Below are 18,514 nucleotides of genomic sequence, written 5' to 3' on the forward strand. Positions count from 1 at the left end.
TTAAATCTGTAAATTTCGAGGAGTATACCACTTGAATTTGTCATTATACAGTAGCAACTAAAGCAACCCAATGAGATCAATTGCAAAACATTTGCATTCAAACAAATGGAATGAAAAAAATAGAAAAAGTGTACTAAAATTTTGACAATCTCCAAATCAAGATATGAGAAGTCTTTGAATTTTGCATATATATTTCTCGAACGACGTTGAAAGAGCCTCTTTCATAAACAACACATCGAAAACCAGTGTTAAGAGAAACTGGGGGTTAGTCTCAAACCCGTGGCTTACGTACTATCATACTCAGATATTTCCTCAAAATTCAAAAACCAAGTGGCCGCGGCATCACCAAACGATTTGCATCACAAATATAAATTCTAATACCCCATTTCTTGTTCACCGGTCCAACAATATCGACATAGTTTTATGGTCATCGATCATACTCTAAGCTTTACTAATGGTTTTAACAATGAATTTTTTTCCTTTCAAAACTAGTTTTGTTTCTAGCATACAAAATACCACAACATAAACTAAAAACAAAACCAATTTCTTCAATTAAGACATGATTGATCACATTTTCAAAACACGTAGCTCTCAAAACAAACACTCAAAGAAGAGTGAAACCAAACCAGTTTTGACCACACATAGTTCTTAAAAAAATGATCAATATCTTCTTCGGCCGAATCATGTCTAGAACAACAAAGATTCATCATCATACCATTATGAATAAATTTCTACTTTACTGGGAAGCAACTATCTTTCAAAATCCACAAATTCAAGTGAACATATTTTAAAACAGTATCAAAGGTTACAAATCTTACAGAAAAAAAAAAGATAATTAAATCAATGTCACAAATTTTATATGGTTCACAAATAAAAATACAAAACCCAACCGAAAAAACCCCATTTTAAAAGTCACAGTCTCTCTCTCTCTCTCTCTCTCTCTCTCTCTCTCTCTCTCTCTCTCTCTCTCTCTCTCTCTCTCTCTCTCTCTCTCTCTCTCTCAATAAAACAAAGCCACGTTATAAAACAAACAAGTAGTGTAGTTCATTGGTGTTGCTTGTTCATGCCTAGCAAATTCACTCACCTCATTTCACCAGGTTTTCTTTCTTTCTCCCTTTCACTCACCTCCCTTTATTTTCTTGCACAATAATCATCTTCAAATATATATATATATCTTTACCCATTTATTTATTTGTTTTGTTTTGTTATTATTATGTATACTTGGTATTTCTTGATTCTAGCTTTACCCTTTGAATCTTGAAAATATGAAAAAACTTGCATTGAAGATAAGATCACAATTAAGCATTAGTGTCAATTTAGGGACATAAATCAGATTGCAAGAGAATTTGGGGATATACAAAACATCAATTAAGAAAAAATTACTTGAAAGAACTTTGGAAATTTCAGAGTTGTAGTTTTAATTCTTTTAATAGGTTAAGTGGTGCTATTAATGTTATGAATGTTATCTGAAATCTGGCCTAAAGAGGTGAGATGATTCAGAGTGGGAGTTTGAGAGGATGAAGATCCTTGAAGGAGGGTAAGTAAGGGTTTATGTTGGTTATGAGCAAGATTGTCATCAAGAGGTGATTTATGTATTCAACATCACTGTTACAGTTATTAATACCACTACCTGATTTTGAAAATATGGTGGAAATCCATGTTTCTCGAACTGGACATCGGGAGCATGACACAAGTGGCCCGATAGCAGTGACCTGATAGTAGGCGGCCTAACTGATTTTGGATAGACTTAGATACCATGTTATAATTTGGGTTGACCCTAACTCAATCCTTACAAAGCCGGCTTGTAAGGTGAGGAATGTCCCCTCTTATAAACACATGTTCAGGCCATATCTTATCCAATGTGAGACTCTTAACAAGATTCATGGTGGCTGTTATCGGCAATCGTGATAGTGGATATTGCATAGGTGAACGAAGCAAAGAACAAGATATCTTCTGATACCATGAGGAAAAACTGAAGCTTTGCATATCTGGTTCAAATTCAGAGAGAAAGAGGAAAAGGAACAAAAGCCTTAGCATTTAAATTGTTCACCGTTTGAGCTCGTGCTACTGTTATGTGTGCTCATGCTAATTGTTTACAATATGGGTGTACTCGATTTTCTTGTTGTTAATCAATGTGCTTGTTTGTTATCTTCTTGTTTTCACACTTTATTATACTCTTCATCAATTACACGTTCTAATTGGTTTTGTTATTATGTATTTGTTCTCATAACAGAGAACCTTATCATAGGCCCTTAGCCTTAGTTGGAAGCTAAACAAATACAAAGCTAATCTGCAGCAGTTTTGATTGTGAACTAGCATACAAGTGGATCTGAGGTTGATTATCTTGTTTCTTGGTAATCAAAATTCTTTACCTTTATATGAAGAGTTTTTTATTTTTATTTTGTATGATGTTATCCTTGGCCGTTGGATGGTGTATTTATGTTGAAGTTGTGTCAAGAATGGCATCTTTGAGAAAAAATGTGACAAATTTTGGTTTGACAAAGAAAAAATAATAGCTTACTATGTGAGTGATTTAAGTAACCATTGTTGAGGTGAGGGTTTTGATGTTTTATCGTGTTGGCAATTTTTGTAGTCTAAGCCTTGTTATATTACTTTTATGCATAGTTACAACTCATGTCTGAAGTATGCTTCATTATGATGTTATCTAATCGACATTTCTTTGTAAGTCTTGATTTGAGTTTATAGTTATCAGGTTTGTTTTCCTATATTCCTCGCAGATGGGGTCCTTTGAGGAGAATGATAGTGATATCTTCATGGAGCCTGCATCTTCTTTGAGTCGAATAGGTCCTGAATACCAGGCTGAAATTTCTTTTGTGATTAAGAAATCAGAGCAGCTTCGAATGAATCCTGCTGATTCAGAATCCGTGCATGATAAATCACGTTCCTTTGAAATTGGTTTTCCCATCTCAGTCACATGGAGTGATACTGATACCAAGAGTTTTCTACTTGGTTTGTTTATTTTCGGGAAGAATTTTGTTCAGATCAAAAGATTCTTAGACAACAAAGGGATGGGAGAAATACTTTCATTTTACTATGGAAAGTTTTACAAAAGCGACGGATATCGTAGATGGTCAGGGTGCAGGAAGATAAAAGGGACAAACTGCATCATAGGACAGAGACTCTTTACTGGACCTAGGCAACGCAAACTATTATCTCGCTTGATTTGCCGTGTCTGTACAGAATCACAAGATGCTTTGTTACAGGTATTCAAATTTGTCAACTCATCTCCATCTCCTTTGTTAGTAATGATATCCATAAGTGTATTCCAGTTGCCTGATGATTGATTTTCCCTGTATGACTGCATTTTGTGATTTCAAAATTTCTTACATTCTCTCATGTCCCTTCTCTGATTTGCAGAAGTAAATTCAGTCTTGAAGTGCGGTGATATTTCATGACAATAATACTTTTGTTTAACAATAATCTGATTTATATGGTGCACTACATGTATAATGATTGTCTGTCCATGTTTTATGGATTTGTTAACCATGTTGAAGAATAGAAGTAATTAGGAACAAGGGACTCGATATATTATGGAATTACCTTTTATTTATGAGCTTCAAATGATTCTTAGATTGTTTATCCTAATCCATTTGATGTTACAAAGTGAAAGCTTCACTAGTTTATGGAACATCTTATTTCTTAATTTCTTTAATATTACATGCTATGTGCATTTGATAAAATGGTAATTACGATGGAATAGCTGAGCGAAATATCATTTTATTGTGCCGTACCATGGTTATTTGAATTGAACCTCTATGCCCATACCAGTACCTTTATATATATAGATATATCATTTGTTTCAGTCCTCAGTTTGCCTATATTTATGCTCAGGTTTCTAAGTCATATGTGGAGGGCACAACTTCTCTAGAAGAATACATTTCTTCTTTGAAGTCTATGGTTGGAATTGGTGCTCTTGCTGAAGCAGTAGGTATTGGCAATGAGAAGGGAGACCTTACTAAGCTTGGCGTGGAACATGGGAAGAACAGTCGAGCGTCTTCAGCTCCAACCAACAAAGCTTTGTCTTCTCTCGGACCGAGTGATATAATACAGTCTTTAACAGGAGGATATCGGCTTAGCAAAAGCAAAAGTACTGAACTCTTCTGGGAAGCTGTTTGGCCCCGCTTACAGGCAAGTGGTTGGCACTCCGAGAAACCAAAGAATCGAGGCTATGTTACTTCTGAAGATTATCTGGTTTTTCTTATTCCCGGTATCAAGAAGTTCTCAAGGAGAAAACTTGTTAAAGGTGATCATTACTTTGATTCTGTTAGTGATGTCTTGAGCAAAGTAGTAGCTGAACCAAATATTCTTGGGCTTGAAAAAAGCTTTAATGAGGAAGAGCCAGAAAAGGGATCAAATGAAGGTGATTTATCTGATGATCATCGTCAATGTTACCTCAAGCCCCGATCTTCTCCTTACAAAAAAGATCATACCAAATTCATGGTTATTGATACAAGTTTGGTGCGTGGCGGTATGCCATCTGATCCAAGGGAATTGAAATCTGTTCCTATTAATTCAGTGTGTAAACTTGAGGTATATGCTGATGGTAATAGATTTAAAGGGAAAATATATATGAGGAAAGTAAGCCATAGCACGGATATGTCTAAAAGCGTTGAAAAGAATTCGACAAAATTAACACTTACTGATACCAATAGACTTTTTGAAGGAAAACTATTGAAGATGAAACAACTGAGATATCCGCCGGTTGAATTTGACGATGCTTCTACGATGACTACTGGTCTTCTGAGAGAAACTAAGGCTGGATCTTCAACCGATGATTTACCAAGGATGGTGGAAGCTAAGATGCTGATATGTAGCGAAAATAAAATCAATGAAACTGATAGTTGCACAGGTGTATCTAACAGCAGCGCTACCAGTAAAAAAGAAGCATATGATAATCCTTTTAATGATACAAACAAGATGGTTGAAATCCAGAAAAGTCAACAAGCCAACGTGTTAGACGATAACCGACTGAAGAGGATCATAAAATATCAATTCAATCGGAGAGTAAGATCAGGTGATTCTAATCATGTAGCTGTTCCTATTAAAAGGAGGAGATTGACTGCTTGTACCAAGGCAGAGAAAAGCCGCGTCATTGAGAATTCTTCAGGAGGTTTGGGATCAGATAAACTAGGATTCTCTCGGTCTTCTAGCTTTCCAGATGCCAACAAAAATGTTTGTGATCCAATTTGTCCTCGGCAGAATGGAAGTTCAACTGCTTTTTCAACAGACAGAATTGTGGAAGAGATTGCCGCTGTCTTTAACTCTCCTATCATGAGCCATAACTCTGATATGGTGAGCAAGTTTTTAATCTCTCCTACCATGAACATGCCTGCTGCTGTTCTTGTTCCACCCTCAAAACCTAGCTCCTCTACCCTACCCAATATTCCAACACAAATTGGGTCGATTGACTCCATCAATCAACAAGGAGAACCAAAGGATAAAGCTGCTGCTACTCAAAAGGATGTGAGTCGGCTGGAAAAGAATCAAAGGAAGATGAGAAAGGATATCAAAAAGTTGCTTGCAGGACAAGAAATAATTCAAAAGCTTCTCCTTCGCATCCTTGAGAATCAAGCTAATGACAAAAGGGGGAGATGACATTAGGATGCTTAGTGATCAATTATGATCTTTTAGGATCTTTTTGGTGAAGTATTTTTGGCATACAATCAACAAATGAAGGTGTTTCCCATGGTTATGATTGTTGGTTTGTAGGATTAAGAATGTTTTTTCTTTTCTTTTTGAACTATTAATTGTACTTGCATGATCATGTTATAGCCGTAATATTTTGAATTATACTTCAGATTCAGGACTTCAAAAATCACTTTGAAGGTTCAAATTCAAAGCAAAGTCAGAACTAACCATTAAGACACATTAGTTCAGGATCATGCAAACAAGACAAAGTCAAATGGTTAACAGTGAAGAATTAATGACTGACAAGGTTCACCACTTCATAATCAATTTCAGAATCATGAAGATTCGAGTTCAAAATCACCACATTATATCTAGTGAATATGAAATTGAATTGAAGACAAAAAGGATCAAAATCAAGATCAAATCTGAGAGTTTAGAATCACTGATCTCATCTCATAAACATGTGACCTAAAGTTGCTTGGTCACAAAGTTTCCTATGTGGACTAAGAAGAAGCAACGACTAATTTTCAACTTGATCTCCAAGGAAAAAAAATAAAACCAGTGTTGTCATGAAAATAAAAAAGAAAATTTATTTAAGTACCAAAGGAAACTAAAAACAGAGGAAACAAACAAAGTATAAAAAGGCTAAATTTCACTTTTGACCCCCTATGTTTTAGAAACTTGCGATTTTAGCCGCTTATGTTTCAAAATAGCACTTCTAACCCGCTATGTTCACCCCTTTTTGCAAGTAACTGGATTTAATGTTGTAAATAATGACACGGTTTTCATGTCGTTATTCATTACAGTCGTCCGATCAAAATTGTACGGTCACGATTGTTTTAAGGGATTTTATAACTGTGTTGATCTGGACCGTACGATCTACAATCAACGGTCAAGATTTGAAACAGCGTGAAAACAGTGTGAAAACTACCACAGCAAATCCTTGTCCCTTTTGTAAAAAGTCAATTTTGATCAAATCAAACGCTCATGTGACAAGTCACTCAAGTGACTCAACTGTCACATCAATTTTTTTTTTCACTTATAATTTAAGAAAAAAATAAAAGAAAGAAGTCACGGTGTGCTATCTTCTCATCTATTATTTGTTTACAAAATCAATAAAAAAATATAACACGCAAAACCTTGTTTCTTGTGTCTTCTCGATTCCAAAACTCAAAACAAATTACATTGATTCAGTTATTGACAGATTGGTAGTGGTTATGTGATTAATGAATTACTTGATATTACATTAATTAGCATTTTTTTTGTCAAGTAGTCTAGTAGTTAGAAAATCCACCCTTAAGATGGATAAGTGGGATGATCGGGGTTCGAACTCTGACCCCCTACATATATAACGTGATATCCTGTCAATTGAGCTAAGCTCGTGGGACCATTAACGCTTCTTTTTATAAGCATACATTAACCACTTGTATCTATCGTAAACCGCACTCAATTTAGATGAGCCAAATTCTTTAAAAAAAATACAAAACCTTGATGTTTCAACTAGCAAAAATATTAAAATTGTTAGGCCGAACGTCGTGTCCCGGGTTCAAACCCGGGATCTCCCAATTATATCTGAGTTTAATTACACTTATTGACAAAAAAAACTGTTTTTTTTTTTTGGAAATAAGGACTTGTTTTTTTAAGTATAAAAATAACGACGTCAACTTAACTCGAGAGTGACGAACTCAGGCGAGTCAAGTTTTAACTCGGCCCGTTTTTAAAAGTAAGCAAATAAAACAAGTACAAAACAAAACTAGTTGATTATGTTGCTTTGTTCGTTCCTCGCAAATTCACCTCTTTCAAGTTTCAACAAAACAAAGAAAGGTTCTTTCTCTTTTCCTTTCTTCCCCTTCTACAGTTCTACGTTAATGTATAATCATCATCATCTTCAAATATATATATCTTTGATCAACCATTTATTTGTTTGTTTATTTTTTGCTATTATTATGTGTATATATAGTTTGGTCTTCAATATGCTTGCTTACCCTTTCAAAATAAAACCTTAGCAGCATTTATCACTTGCTCCTCAAAGCTTAACAACAATCCTTAACTTCTTCAACACGTGCTTCTGTTATGTTATGTTATTATTATTATTATTAATCTGCAACAGTTTTGATTGTGTGTGTTTGATTGTGTGTGTTCAAAATTCTTCGCCTTTATATAAGGGGTTTTTGTTAATTATGTTTTCCCTTGCTCATTCTATATGGTGTATTCATTTTGAACTTGTGTCAAGACATATTTAAGATGAAAAATAAGTTGACAAATTTTGGTTTATTCACAAAAAAATCTTAGAATTGGAAGTTGGGCCTAACTAAACCGGCCTGTAAAATGAAGATTGTCTCTACTTATAAACTCGTGTTCAGACTATCGATCTCACATCGGATGTTTTACATTGTATTGGAAATTTTTTAGTCTTACCTTTGTTTTATTTTTGGTACAGAAAAACATATACTTTTATCAAAGTGATTTTTGGTAATGAAAATTGCTCATGTTACTTGTATTCTATTCTGATCCTGAGTTCATTGATAGTTATTAAAGTGAAAACATTTTGTTTTCCTATATTACTTGGCAGATGGTACCCTTTGAGGAGAATGATAATGACATTTTCATGGAGCATGTGTCTTATGAAGGCCTTGATTCGAGTTCTCGAATAGGTCCTCAATACCAGGCGAAAATTCCTTCCGTGATTACGAAATCCGAGCAGTTTTCACTTCAAATGAATCATGTTGATTCATTAGCTGGGCATGATAAATCACTTTCCTTTGCAATTGGTTTGCCCATCCCAGTCACATGGATACACAATGAAATGGAGGATAGTGGACATGGAGACATCAATTCATGTCAATTGGCCCCTGGCATATTGAGTAGCTCCTGGAGTGATGCTGATACAAAAAGTTTTCTACTTGGTTTGTTTATTTTCGGGAAGAACTTTATTCAGATCAAAAGGTTCTTAGACAACAAAGGGATGGGGGAAATACTTTCACTTTACTATGGAAAATTTTACAAAACTGATGGATATTGTAGATGGTCGGAGTGCAGGAAGACAAAAGGGAGAAAATGTATGATAGGACAGAAACTTTTTACTGGTCCGAGGCAGCAGGAACTGTTGTCCCGCTTGATTCCTCACGTCTTGGAAGAATCTCAAGATACTTTGTTACAGGTATTGCTCATGGTGCACTACATGTTTAATGGTTGTCTATAGTATTACATGCTATGTGCTTTCGATACAATGGTAATTACGATTGAATAGCTGAGTCAATTTAAACTTTATTGCGACATATCATGATTATTTGAGCCTCTATGCGGTTATATCCATACCAGTACCGTTTTACTTTAAAATACTTCAGTATCTTGTTTTAGTCTCACTTTGCTTATGTTTATACTTAGGTTTCTAAGTCATATGTGGAGGGCACAACTTCTCTAGAAGAATACATATCTTCATTGAAGGCTACTGTTGGACTTGGCGTTCTTATGGAAGCAGTAGGTATTGGTAAGGAGGAGGGAGACCTTACTAGGCTTGGTGGGGAAAATGGGAAAAACAGTAGGGCGTTTTCAGCACCAACTGGCAAAGCTTTGTCTTCTCTTGAACCGAGTGATATAATACAATTTCTGACAGGAGGATTTAGGCTGAGCAAAACCAAAAGTAATGAACTCTTTTGGGAAGCCGTTTGGCCCCGCTTACTGGCAAGAGGTTGGCACTCTGAGCAACCAAAGTATCGAGGCTATGTGACCTCCAAAGATTATCTGGTTTTTCTTATTCCCGGTGTTGAGAAGTTTTCGAGGAGAAAACTTGTGAAAGGTAATCATTACTTTGATTCTGTTAGCGATGTCTTGGGCAAAGTTGTAGCTGAACCGAATATTCTTGAGCTTGAAGAAGAAGAAGCAGCAGCAGCTAACGTTAGTAACTTCAATGAGGAAGAGCCAGAAAAGGGATCAAATGAAGACGATTCATCCGATGATCATCGTCAATGTTACCTCAAGCCCCGATCTTCTACTTACAAAAAAGATCATATCAAATTAATAAAGAAATTTGGTGCATGGCGGAAAGCCATCTGATTTAAGGAAATTGAAACCTGTTCCTGTCAATGCAGTTAGTAAAGTTGAGGTAGATGCTACTGGTAAAAAATATAAAGGGCAAAAATATATGAGGAAAGTAAACCGTAGCAATGATACCTCTAAAAGCATAATACAGAATTCGACAAAATTGACAGTTATTGATACCAATAGACTTTCCGAAGGAAAGGTATTGAAGCTGAAAGTGAAACAATTGAAATATCCGTCAGTTGAATTAGAGGGTGCTTCTACGATGACTACTGCTCTTCTGGGAGAAAGTAAGGGCGACTCTTCAACCGATGATTCACCGAGGATGGTGGAAGCTAAGATGCTTATATGTGCCAAAAAGAAAATCAATAAAACTGATAGTCGCAGAGGTGTATCTAACAGTGGTGCTCCCATTAAAAAAGAAGCATATGAAAATCCTGATAATGATGCAAACAAGAGGACCGAAAACCAGAAAAATCAACACACCTATGTGTTTGATGATTATGATCATCTGAAGAGGATCACAAAGCATCAATTCAATCGGAGAGTAAGATCAGGTGATTCTACTGATGCAGTTGTTCCTATTAAAAGGAGGAGATTGACTGATTGTGCCAAGTCAGAGAAGAGCCGCGTCATTGAGAATTCTTCAGGAGGTTTGGGATCAGAAAAACTTGAATTTTCTCAGTATTCTAGCTTTCGAGATGGCAACCAAAATGTTTGTGATCCCGTTAGTCATCAGCAGAATGGAAGTTCAACATCTTCAGCAGACAAAAGTGTTTCTTGTGTTAAAGTTGAGAAATGTGAATCTTTCACCTTCAACATACCTCAGGTTCCATCGAAGTCCGAAAATAGCATAACGATGGCAGTCGTGGAGGAAAGTGAGCAGGGACTAAAGACAAAAGCTTCATGTCTAACATCTGCTACTCGCGAAGTAGTCGAGGAGCCTCTTAGAATCCCTGTTGGTTCTTTTGAACAAGAACAACAGGCTGATATAATTCCGAGGAGACAAAGCACTAGAAACAGACCATTGACAGTTAGAGCATTGGAATGTATAGCAAATGAATTCCTGCATGTGGAAAGAAGACCAAAAAGGAAACACATCCAGACACACAACAAAGATCCTTTCGATCGTTATTGTAAGGCTCGGACAAGAGGCAAAACAATGCTGCACCATCATTGTTCAGATCATGGAACTGCTGTTTTGGTACAAGAAGAAAAACATTTGGATGGAGATGGTACAAATGTACACAAAAATGGCAAAAGTATAAATTATGTCATGTGATTTTTTTTTGTAAAGATAGAATATAGATATAGATAAATTATTATTCGGCTATCGATCCTTCAATAAAAAATTCTCTCAAGTATCTAGGGTAGGAGAGAGACTTTGAAGCAATATTATCAAACTCGGATCGGTCATTGAGTCAACCATAGTACTAGATCATTGAATTTTATTTTTTTTTATAAGCAGATCATTGAATCATTAGTTGAGTCGCACGAAGTAGCTCCTATGACCAAAGTTATTCCGATCATACAAACTAAATTTTTACAAAAACAAAGACCTTAATTAAAACCAAATGGTTAGTGTTTGAGAGAAATGAATACCTTAACTAAGACACAAATATGAATCAAGAATTGATTTAGGGTTTGGAAGAAACAAATAAATTAACTGAAGTAAAATCCAAGTTAGTGTTCGTTCTAAAATTATGAAGATTAAGATAACAGCACTGCTAAATGGTACGAAGGAAGTGTGCAAAGAAAAGCAAGAATATGCAACGTGGAAGCTTATAAATAGCTTCAAACTTTTATCTCCTTGTCCCACAGAAATCATGCGGTGGGTGGGTATAAAATGAAGGGTCCAGATCATTCTTGCCTTTCGTTTTTTCCCTTTCTCGTTACAATTATCATTATCCTTAAGATAATAACCTAAAATTTCACTTCACTAAAAAAAAAATACAGGTTCAACAATAATAATACTTTTGTTTTGTTTTTTGAAGCAATACTTTTGTTTTGTTTAAAAATTACATAAAAAATATGGAATATTAATCTTAAAAAACTTTTCAAGTAGATAATAAAATCACTTCATGAGTAAATAACCATCTACAAAAATGGATTTGGCTCATCTAGATTGAACAATTCACTTTATCATATGAAAAGTGAGCAATCTTACCCATTGATTAATAAATTAAAAGTAGATATTATAGGTACATCATAATAAATCATGAATTTGTTAAAATAACAAGTAACTATCATTGATATTCTTACATTTTCTTACTCACTTTAGAGATTGAAATCCTTAAAAAAATGTTTCATATACCTATAATTTTGTTTTATTTAAAATGTGAGAAAAAATAAATGGATGGAAATTGACAAAAAGAAAAATGGATGGAAAATCTTATCTATTGAATGTCATAAATGATTACTTTGATTTGATTATGGACCTGTTTGTTTGAGATTTAAAAAAAAATCATCTTTTTTAGAGATTTTGAAAAAAAATCTAAAGTTATTTGCCGTTTGTTTACAATAATTAAAATCTATTTTTTTAAGATGGTGAGGGAGGATGAATGATAAAAAAAAGGCTTAACTACGTATTTGGTCTCTTACGTTTATTTTATGTTTCAATTTGGTTTTTACGTTTAAAAAGTATTAATAAGTCAAATCAAACCGGGCCTTTATCTATATTTGGTAGGAGTCTCTGGAAGAACAAATGGCTTCAAAATTTAATTTACAGGTCCAAATATTTAATTTTTTTGAACTTTTGTCGCTTAAATAATTCATATTTAATTCATCCTTCGTTAAAAAATTCACATTTTCAAAGGGTAGACGTTCAAAATTTTGAAGGGTACATTTAAGTTAGCTTAACAGTAGAAATATAAACAACATTGTGGGGACGAAAAAATCGAAGGAATTTTTTATAGAGATTAAAAATAAAATCCTATATGAACTAAAAATATATTATTTAACTCTAATAAATTATAAATGCATTTATTTTATTTCTATTATGCATTTCCATATTTTTAAACAATTACTATTACTATATGCTTTATTTTAATTCTCTCAAACAAACTCCGACATTTTTTTAATCAAGTAGTTTAGTGGCTAAAATTACACATTTTTAAAGTGAATAAGTGAAATGTTTGAAATTCGAACTCTGACTCTTACATATAAAATATGATATTCTTACCAACTGAACTATATTCACGGAAACTTCTTTTTAATGTGCATTATTCTTTTCCTCTAAGCAAGAAGTTTAATTGGACGAACATGGCATATTGAAAAGAATTCGTTAATGCTTGGGTGACTTGGAAATGAATGTGACAAGTACCTCTTAGAGTTGTCTGTTGAATTGCATGCTACATTGAAATAAGATGATATCAACTTTAACACTTTTCATTTTATGAACTAAGATGAAAAGTAACAATGGTTCCACCGACGATGAATCTATATGCTAAAACTATTCAAACACACTCACAATGTGATGTTCAATATCCATTTATCGCAAAATGGAAATTCTATGTCCTGCTAAGATAACATTCAATTCAACCGATGTTGTATAAATGAATGGAAGATCAGCGCATAAAAAATTTTAACATTCTTCCACTTGGATGGCATTTTAATTTATATAAAAATAACCAAAAAAAATTGACATCAAAATAAACCAAAATATTATGTACAGCATGTGTACAGTGTACTCATCTAGCAGCCTTAGAACACAATTTGCAAGTCAGGCAGGAGAAGCATCAGTACATTCAAAACCAATTTGTTTCCAAAAGTCAAAAAATCTATGATAACAGATAGTTAGGTAGCTTAAGAAATAATAACTATTGACCTCTACTCTTTAACTTAACCAAATGGCTTTGCAAATATTTAGCTAACACTACCATCTCCATTCAAATGGTTTTCTTCTTGTACTAAAACTGCAGTCCCGTGATCTGAACAGGAACGACGCAGCATTGTTTTGCCTCTTGTACGAGCCTTGCGGCATGGATTGAAAGGATTTTGGGGTGTCTGGATGTCTTTCTTTTTTGGCCTCTTTTCCTCAAACAAGAATTCATTTGCTATACATTCCAATGCTCTAACTGTCAATGGTCTGTTTCTAGTGCTCTGTCTCCTTGGAATTATATCAGCCTGTTGTTCTTGTTCCAAAGAACCAACATCACAAGGGGTTCTCAAAGGCTCCTCAACTACTTCATGAGTAGCAGATGTTAGACATGGATCTTTTGCCTTCAGTCCCTGCTCGCCTTCCTCCACCATTGTCATCGTTTTACTATTTTCAGACTTTGATGGAGCATGAGGTATGTTGAAGGTGAAAGATTCACATTTCTCAACTTTAACACAAGAAGTACTCATGCGTTGATAACTTTCGTTGCAAATGATTTCTTCATTATCCTCTTCCACAGTTCTGTCTGCTGAAGAAGCAGTTGAACTTCCATTCTGGTGATGACTAACTAGATCACAAGCATTTTGGTTGGCATCTTGAAAGCTAGAAGAACGAGAGAATCCTAGTTTATCCGATCCCATACCTCTTGAAGAATTCTCAATGGCACGGCTTTTCTCTGCCTTGGCACAATCAGACAATCTCCTCCTTTTAATCGGAACAGCTGAATGATTAGAATCACCTGATCTTACTCTCCGATTGAATTGATGCTTTGTGATCCTCTTCAGTCGATTATCATCAAACACACTGGCCTGTTTAATTTTCTGGCTTTCGACCATCTTGTTTGCATTATTATCAGAATTATCACGTGCCTCTTTTTTACTGGTAGCACTTCCGTCAGATACACTTTCGTGACTATCAGTTTCATTGATTTTCCTTTTGCCACATATCAGCATTTTACTTTCTCTAAGAAGACCGGTAATCGTCATAGAAGTATCTTCTAATTCAAGTGGCGGATGTTTCCGTTGTTTCACTTTCAGCTTCAATATTTTTCCTCCGGAAAGTCTATTGGTATCAATGACTGTTAACTTTGACGACTTCTGTTTAATGCTTTTAGACATATCCTTGCTACGGTTTACTTTCCTCATATATTTTTTCCCTTTATATTTCTTACCAGCATCATCTATCTCTGCTTCACACACTGAATTAACAGGCACAGATTTCAATTCCCTTATATGAGATGGATTTCTGCCATGCACCAAACTGGTGGTATCGATAACCATGAATTTGATATGATCTTTATTGTAGGTAGAAGATCGGGGTTTGAGGTAACATTGACGATGATCATCAGATAAATCATCTTCAATTGATCCTTTTTCTGGCTCATCCTCGTTGCAGCTATCAATTTTAGCTTCTTCTTCGAGCACGAGAATATTAGGTTCAGCTTCTACTTTGCTCAAGACATCACTAATAGAATCAAAGTAATGATTACCTTTCACAAGTTTTCTCCTGGAAAACTTCTCAACACCAGGAATAAGGAAAACCAGAAAGTCTTTGGAGGTAACATAGCCCCGAGTCTTTGGTTGCTCGGAGTGCCAACCTCTTGCCAGTAAGCGGGGCCAAACAGCTTCCCAGAAGAGTTCAGTTCTTTTGGTTTTGCTAAGCCGACCTCCTGTCAAAGACTGTATTATATCACTCGGTCCAAGAGAAGACAAAGCTTTGCCCGTTGGTGCTGAAAATGCACGACTGTTTTTCCCATTTTCCCCACCAAGCCTAGTAAGGTCTCCCTTCTCATTGCCAATACCTACTGCTTCAACAAGAACACCAATTCCAACCATAGACTTCAAAGAAGATATGTATTCTTCTAGAGAAGTTCTGTCCTCCATGTATGACTTAGAAACCTGAGTAAAAATATAAGCAATAAGCAAAGTGAAGACCGAAGCAAAAAAGGTACTGGTGAGGGCAGGTTCAAATAACCATGGTACAGCACAATATAATGATAATTCCCTCCCCATCAGATTTACCATTTTATCAAATGCACATAGCATGTAATGTTAAAGAAATAACATGTTCCATAAACTAGTGAAGGTTTCACTTTGTAACATCAAATGAAGGACTAAACATGAGGAGATGAGATGGAAAATGTGAATACCTGTAACAAATTATCTTCAGATTCTTTAGAGACATGAGGAATCAAGCGAGACAACAGTTCATGTTGCCTAGGACCAGTAAAAAGTTTACGTCCTATCATACATTTTCTCCCTTTTTTCTTCCTGCACTCTGACCATCTACGATATCCATCAGTTTTGTAAAACTTTCCATAGTAAAATGAAAGTATTTCCCCCATCCCTTTGTTGTCTAAGAACCTTTTGATCTGAATAAAGTTCTTCCCGAAAATAAACAAACCAAGTAGAAAACTTTTCGTATCAGCATCACTCCAGGAGCTACTCAATATGCCAGGGACCAATTGACATGAATTGATGTCTCCATGATATCCCAACTCTTCATGTCCACTATCCTCCATTTCATTGTGTATCCATGTGACTGGGATTGGCAAACCAATTGCAAAAGAAAGTGATCTATCATGCATACCTTCTGAATCAGCCGGATTCATTCGAAGTGAAAGCTCCTCCGATTTCTTAATCATGGAAGGAATTTCTGCCTGATATTCATGACCTATTTTAGGATTCAAATCAAGGACTTCAAAAGACGCATCCTCCATGAAAACATCATTATCATTCTCCTCAATGGATCCCATCTGCCAAGAAATATAGGAAAACAAAACCTGATAAGTGATAACTACACACTCAAATCATGGCTTAAGAAGAAATGTACATTAGATAACATCATCAAGGAGCATACTTCAAACATGAATTGTAACTATGCATAAAAGTAATATAAATTGATACTTTGTTTTCTAACTTGACAACCCTTTGCATATTAGTTACCTAACAAAATACTAGATCTCAATTTTCAGGTAAGAAAATCTTCATTATCCTATTACTCCAAAAGGATTATAAGAATTAAAGCATTTTCTCAGATAAACAAGGTTACCTAAATCACTCGCATAAAAAGCTTTTTCCTTGTCAATAAACCAAAATTTGTCAACTTTTTTCTCAAATACACCCTATGAAGCACAGACACAGACACCAAACACTATGCAGACACCGACACATTGACGCCGATAATTTGAGAAAATGACATGATCTAGTGTAATCATAAGTGTTGGTGTCGTGTTGGTGTCATGTCGGTGTCTGACACTGACGCGTGTCCAACTACAGGACACGCCTAATCCGAGGAGTGTCCGTGCTTCATAGAATACACCATTCTTGACACAGCTTCAAAATTAACACGCAGTACACAATGAGCATAGGAAAACAAATAAAATTAAATTCCCCCATATATAAAGTTGAAGAATTTTGATTACATAGAATGAACCCCAGAAAGAACAGATCCACTTGTATGCAAGTTCACAATCAAACACACGCAATCAAAAGTGTTGCAGATTAATACACAACAATAAAGTAAAACAAACAAATCGTGAAAAGCAAAAGAATACACATTGATGAACAACAACACGAAGATTGAACAAAGCTACATTACAAATGAATACTGAAAACTATTAATCGAAATATTGAAAGTACGTTTGTATCTATCTATATTATTATGACTCACACACATAAGATAAAAGAAGCACGTTGAAGAAGAAGTTAAGGGTTGTTGATAAGAAAAGGAAGATTAATAACCTTTGAAGAAATCATAGAAACGCTAAATGCTATAAGATTTTATTTTTGAAAGGGTAAACTAAGCATCAAGACCAAAGTATTATACATAATAATAATACAAATAAATGGGTGAAGATAGATAGATATTTTTGAAGAAAAAAGGGTAACGTAGAAGGAGAAAGAGAACCTTGGTGTGGTGTGGTGAGGTGAGTGAAGAATGTTGCGATGCTGCAGGCAGGCATGAACAATGAAGAATGAACTACTACTTGTTTTACTTGCTCACTTTTAAACACACACCGAGTTATAAACTTTCCTTCATAATAACAACGTGACTCGCCTGAGTCACACTCCAAGTTCACCTCGGGTTTTTTTGTCCGGCAATTTAGTGGCTAAGAATTTCACCTTAAGGTGGATAAATGTGATGATTGGGGTTGGTAACCCGACCCTTACGTATATATTATATAATGTAATGTTGTGTCAACTGAGTTAAACTCGTGAGACCACTTGCGTTGATTTCATGAATTTTTTATTTTTATATAAAAATTTAAAAAACAAGTCTTTGTTGTGGGTAAGTCTTTGTGTGTGTGACTTGGTTTATCAATTAGGTTTTGTAAATTTTTATCCTTGATCCATGTAAATTTTGTAATTGATTTAAATACTACATTAGTTGCTTATTATAAGAAAAAGTTTGTTTTTTTTAGATTAATATAATGTTGATGTATTTAGTTCATAATATGATCTAGATATATAAAACATTATATAAATCTTAAAAAACAATTTTTTTTCTAATAATAGGGAGAGTATAATTTTGGTGTTTGTAGATGAAATGACAAACATTACTTAAAATATGTATACAACTGTGAGATTTTAAGTTCGAACTTAAAAATGTACGATTAATAATATCAATATTATTATTTGAGTTAGCATTTGTACATAATTAATTATCAATTTTTGTTCCTAATATTTAATCTATATCTTTTTTGTTTCCCATTTTTTAAAATGTAAATGACCACCATTGTTTTGGTCTAGTTGGTATACTTTTTTTAGTAAATCCTTTTTACGATTAGTAAATCATATTTTGACAAAGAGAAAAAAGGACATTATATGTTTTTTTCTATGTGTTTTTCTCTTGAAATATTTTGGATAATTTCGAAGTTTGATCTAAGGATAAGTAAAGTTAGTTGATAATTATATAAGTTATAAGTTATGATTTGAACTATACTTC

The 18,514-nt window shown here is 34.6% G+C and overlaps 3 protein-coding genes across 3 annotated transcripts; 2 read left to right on the forward strand and 1 right to left on the reverse strand.

Annotated features, from left to right (window-relative positions):
* Window positions 1-1,003: 1,003 nt before the first annotated feature.
* Window positions 1,004-11,083, forward strand: LOC123889030. Its single transcript, XM_045938204.1, has 7 exons — window positions 1,004-1,097; window positions 2,234-2,354; window positions 2,739-3,224; window positions 3,853-5,610; window positions 8,222-8,809; window positions 9,037-9,546; window positions 9,698-11,083. The coding sequence occupies exons 3-7, from the start codon at window positions 2,739-2,741 to the stop codon at window positions 10,970-10,972; spliced, it is 4,617 nt and encodes a 1,538-aa protein (XP_045794160.1). The 5' UTR covers window positions 1,004-1,097; window positions 2,234-2,354; the 3' UTR covers window positions 10,973-11,083.
* On the forward strand, window positions 7,392-11,083 carry LOC123890920. Its single transcript, XM_045940668.1, has 3 exons — window positions 7,392-7,473; window positions 8,222-8,809; window positions 9,037-11,083. The coding sequence occupies exons 2-3, from the start codon at window positions 8,222-8,224 to the stop codon at window positions 9,703-9,705; spliced, it is 1,257 nt and encodes a 418-aa protein (XP_045796624.1). The 5' UTR covers window positions 7,392-7,473; the 3' UTR covers window positions 9,706-11,083.
* A 2,275-nt stretch (window positions 11,084-13,358) lies between these two features.
* On the reverse strand, window positions 13,359-17,590 carry LOC123890921. Its single transcript, XM_045940670.1, has 3 exons — window positions 17,477-17,590; window positions 15,717-16,322; window positions 13,359-15,465 (listed from the first exon to the last, which is right to left on the reverse strand). The coding sequence occupies exons 2-3, from the start codon at window positions 16,320-16,322 to the stop codon at window positions 13,555-13,557; spliced, it is 2,517 nt and encodes an 838-aa protein (XP_045796626.1). The 5' UTR covers window positions 17,477-17,590; the 3' UTR covers window positions 13,359-13,554.
* Between the last annotated feature and the right edge of the window lie 924 nt (window positions 17,591-18,514).

Source organism: Trifolium pratense, linkage group LG6, assembly GCF_020283565.1.
Source record: "Trifolium pratense cultivar HEN17-A07 linkage group LG6, ARS_RC_1.1, whole genome shotgun sequence".
NCBI lineage: Eukaryota > Viridiplantae > Streptophyta > Magnoliopsida > Fabales > Fabaceae > Trifolium > Trifolium pratense.